At 34.6% G+C, this 4,778-nt stretch overlaps 1 protein-coding gene across 1 annotated transcript; it reads left to right on the forward strand.

The window, feature by feature from the left end:
- Positions 1 to 362: 362 nt before the first annotated feature.
- LOC122021091 (AB hydrolase superfamily protein YfhM-like) lies at positions 363 to 4,343 on the forward strand. The gene is made up of 5 exons (XM_042579175.1): positions 363 to 521; positions 580 to 797; positions 871 to 1,032; positions 1,124 to 1,359; positions 3,890 to 4,343. Exons 1-5 carry the CDS (start codon positions 452 to 454, stop codon positions 4,140 to 4,142), a joined length of 939 nt encoding a protein of 312 aa, XP_042435109.1. The 5' UTR covers positions 363 to 451; the 3' UTR covers positions 4,143 to 4,343.
- The last annotated feature ends 435 nt before the right edge of the window (positions 4,344 to 4,778 follow it).

A 4,778-nucleotide genomic window follows, 5' to 3' on the forward strand; every position in this document is an offset into this window, starting at 1 on the left:
GACGACAGTGGATAGCGGCCACAGTGGACTAGGGGTATATTCGACATTTAAATTTTGGTCAAACGATTACCTCGTAATGTAATCTGATTACATAGTATTCGCTTTGTAATCCAGATTACAAAACTTTACTATCTTTTGTAATCCAGATTACATTACATTACAAGTTTAAAATTAAATCAAATAAAATAATCAATCTTGTAATGTAATCCTGATTACATTACAAGATAGATTATCCCCTACCAAACGTAGCCCTGTTGTTCGGATTAGAAAAATGGTTGGAAATATATTAAAAAAATTTAAAATGATTGTAATATTCTAGAATATATCGCAGACTGGACACGTTCCACTCCCTAACCCGCAGGATAGATCTAAACCCTAATCCGGTCCTCCCTCAATAAATAAGACTTCTTGATGCGTCTTCTCACTTCAACCTGAACCAGGCCAGCGGCGGATGGATAAGATCGAGCACTCTTTCCTCAACGTCAACGGCCTCTCCCTCCACGTAGCTCACACCGGAAACGGTCAGTCACCTCCCACTCCTCCACCTTCCTCCGTCCGACTGAACTCTTCTCGCTGCAGGGGAGAAGGGCGCCGTGCTTTTCCTCCATGGATTTCCCGAGATCTGGTACTCTTGGAGGCACCAAATGCTCGCCTTCGCCGCCGCCGGCTTCAAGTGCATCGCCCCTGACAGCCGCGGCTACGGTCTCTCCGACCAGCCGCCGGAGCCAGAGAGCACCGCTTGGGACGACCTCGTCGCCGATCTCGCAGCCATCCTCGACCTCCTCTCCATCCCCAAGGTACCCAACTCGCTTCGCCATCATCTAATCGGTTACATTACACTCACATCGCCGTTAAATTTGGGCGGAATAGGTTTTTGTGATCGGGAAGGATTTTGGCGTGATGCCGGCGTATGGTCTCGCTCTCCGGCACCCGCACCGTGTCCTGGCCGTCGTCACTCTGGGAGTTCCCTTCATCGCCGGAGCCTTGCAAACGGAAACGCTTCCCGAGGGCTTCTACGTTCACCGGTGGCGGGTACAGAACACCTCGATTCCTCCGTCGTCCGATCTGATCCGACGGAGAAGCTAAGCTAACAATTCTTGTGCTTATTCTTCTCGTGTACCAGGAGCCAGATCGGGCGGAGGCAGACTTCGGTCGGTTCGATGTCAGAAGAGTCATCCGCACCATATACATTCTCTTCTCTCGGAGTGAGATTCCGATAGCCGAGCCGGGGCAGGAGATCATGGACCTTGCAGATTCATCCACTCCTTTGCCGCCATGGTTCACCGAGGAAGATCTCAATGCCTATGCCGCTCTCTACCAGAAGTCCCAATTCAGATTTCCACTCCATATCCCATACAGGTAACATCCCAAATTAGATTTCCAAACACCTAAATTATAAACAAATAAATTAGCATCTATATTTTAAGGATTAATATATATTTATATGTTAATGTAATTAATTACAGTAATTTGTTGTTTCGAACAATTTATCAAAGGGAGCACCCAAAGGAAATTGCTTATGGATCTGATTGGATCTAGATTTCGGAGGCTGTAAGAGTCCAGCCGTAAGAGTCTAACTATGCTCTCGCTTATTTCAGCGATTCGGTTAAAATGTTATTAGAACATATCAGACCCAATAAGCTGAAATAAGCAATGGGTCCAATTGACATGACCTAAAATCGGTCCAATCGACCTCTTTAGGTTCAACAATAGACTTAGACTTAGAGGTTGTGGACAATTGACACGACCTAAAATCGGTCCAATTGACCTCTTTAGGTTCAACAATAGACTTAGAGGTTGTGGTTTTTAAAGTTGTAAGGAGTTTAACGGTTTCCTTCATTACATGTTTTGGTATCCGCCATTACGGATTTTGGGTTGATGTTAAAATATTATTGAAAAAATGAGTTAGAACGTGATCCTGGTCTTTGGGAAATCAAGCTCATGAGAGTGCCGATTTAGATCTTCTGAGAAAAAGATAATGTAATTAAGTTGTGATCCTTCTTTTCAAAAATCTTATGCATGCTTGCATGCAGAACCTCTAAGTCTCTTAATCAATTTGGCAAACCTTTTGGACATTTTCAAAGTTTATGATGCCTCTTAATCAATTCCAAAGTTTGGGTCCGTCCTTCGATAAAATGGACTGTTGTTTAGGTTCAAGTCATTAGGCCATACGACACCTAAATTATAAAAAAATAATATTGACATTAATATATATTTATATTTCAGGTCTAATTTGTTGTTTAAGTTTAGGCCATTTCGTAAAGTCTACACGTCTAAATTATATAAAAAAAAGTATTTTCGTCTATATTTTAAGGATTAACATATATATATATATATATATATATATATATATATATATATATATATATATAATATTTCAGATTTAATTTGATCTAATTTGTTGTCTAACACTCTGTTTGGAAACAATTTAAGTGAAGGAATTGAATTGAATTCTGGCCGGAATTGAATTCAATTCTTATGTTTGGAATGGATTAGTGAATAATAGAATTGAATTGAATTCTTTAATTTGGAATCTATTTGAATTGAATTCCATTCTTATACATTTATCATTTTATCCTCATAACTAATCATTTAATAATCAAGTTAAGTATTAGAGAATAGGAAGAAGAGATTGCACAGTTAAGACAGCAGTATGAAGAAGGTGGCGCATGGGAGAAACGGTACAAGGAGAAATTTTCGATACAAGGAGAAATTTTCGACACAAGGAGAAACGACGTACGGGAGAAAGGCAGGAGAAAACAAGAGAGTCAGCAGATGGAAAAAAGAGTTTTAAGTTAAAAGGGTAATTAAGTAATTTTAGTTGTTCATGATAAATCCCTATCTAAATCTGACCATTTGAGGTCTGATTTACTATTCACATTTTGAATGAAATTGGAATTAAATTCTATATCAAATCCATCTCAAAAATTCATTCCAAACTATGGAATTGAATTCCAATTACCATAGTAATTCAATTCCATAGGATTCCAAACAGGGTCTAAGTGTGGATCATTTGGTCATCTAATTTCAGGATTTGTTAGACAAATTGTAGACATTTAAATTATAAAAAAACATTTACATATATATTTTAAGGATTAATATATATTACATTTTAGATTTAATTTGTTGTTTAGATTTAGATCACTAGACTGTCTAACTTACATATTAGTCGGGACACTTAAATTATATTTATTTTAAGATTAATATATATTTACATTTTAGATCTAATTTGTTGTTTATATTTAGGTCATTAGGTCGTCTTGCTGTCTAGTTTAGGATTAGTAGGCGAAAACAGGACATCTAAATTATAAAAACAAAATATTTAATATATATGAATATTTCAGATCTAATTTGTTGTTTAAGCTTAGGTTATTAGACCTTTTAACTTCAAGATTAATTTGGTGGTCCAAACAACTAAATTATAAAAAATATTTGTATTTATATTTTAAGGATTAATATATATTTACATTTCAGATCTAATTTGTTGTTTAGGTTATTGGACTGTCTAATTTCAAGATTAATTGATAGTTTAGATACCTAAATTCTAAAAAAATTATTTACATCTATATTTTAAAGATTAATATATAATTATATTTCAAATCTAATTTGTTTTTTAGGTTTAGATAATTAGACTGTTTAGTTTCAAGGTTAATTAGATGAACGAAGTCCGGACACTTAAAATTATAGAACAATATTAACATCTATATTTTAAAGATTATTATAAATTTATATTTCAGATCTAATTTGTTGTTTAGGTTTAGGTGTCAGGCTGTTTGACTCTGAATTAGTCTCGTAAAATTTAGACATTTAAATTATAAAAAAGCACATTTACATATATATTCTAAGGATTAATTTATATTTACAATTCAACTCTAATTTGTTATTTTAGGTCATTACATAAGTCAGCAGCGGGAGAGAATCCATTAATTGAAGTTCCTGCATTGCTGATCATGGGAGAGAAAGACTACGTGTTGAAATTTCCAGGAATGGAGGAATATATCAGGGGTGGTATGGTGAAGCAGTTCGTCCCCAAACTGGAAGTAGTGTATGTCCCTGAAGGTTGCCATTTCGTTCAGGAGCAGTTCCCTGACCGAATCAACGACCTTATCCTCGACTTCCTTGGAAAATCAGGTCAAGCTTAATGTGTAGCAGGGTGTTGCTTTCTCCCCGCGACTTTAAATAATGCTGGAATGATGTGTTTGATATTTTTAATGCTAAGATATCCATATTCTAGAGTTACTCGGGCAGTTATGAAGCAGCTGTTATCATGTATAATGAGTAATTTTCAAATAATTGTTGAAAATTCACTTACGGTTATGTTATTTAATGGTGTTTGATTTAAATAATGAGTAATTTTTATATAATAACGAGTCATTTTTGTATAATGGATAATGAGTAATTTTTATATAATGGAGAATGACCGTCGAGATATTCATATAATTAAAGTCACGTATGATAATTTAAATTAAACATATATTTATATTTTAAAATAAATAAGTTTAGTTTGGTTATGATGAGTTTGATTGGGAAAATTGTTCTAAAATTTTTAATGGCAAACTTAATTTTTTCTTGGGACCTTTGCTCAAATTTTTTTCGTTTCCACTCTCTGATAAAACGTACTTTTTTTTCTTCAACTCTCCACCAATTTATTTAATTTTTATCATTAAAAGTTAAAAACAAATTCTAAATGATTATATATGGTCATTCTAAATTTAGCACATTAAAATTAAAATCTAATATTTTTTTTATTAAATTAAGTATGATTTTTTTTAAAATCG

The sequence above is a fragment of the Zingiber officinale genome, chromosome 9A, assembly GCF_018446385.1.
Source record: "Zingiber officinale cultivar Zhangliang chromosome 9A, Zo_v1.1, whole genome shotgun sequence".
Classification (NCBI taxonomy): domain Eukaryota; kingdom Viridiplantae; phylum Streptophyta; class Magnoliopsida; order Zingiberales; family Zingiberaceae; genus Zingiber; species Zingiber officinale.

Excerpts from the sequence above, each read along its gene's own strand:
- LOC122021091 (XM_042579175.1), top strand. The coding sequence starts at position 452 with ATGGATAAGATCGAGCACTCTTTCCTCAACGTCAACGGCCTCTCCCTC. Across the intron at positions 522-579 it reads CGTAGCTCACACCGGAAACG|GGGAGAAGGGCGCCGTGCTT; the intron begins GTCAGTCACCTC and ends TTCTCGCTGCAG. Across the intron at positions 798-870 it reads ACCTCCTCTCCATCCCCAAG|GTTTTTGTGATCGGGAAGGA; the intron begins GTACCCAACTCG and ends TGGGCGGAATAG.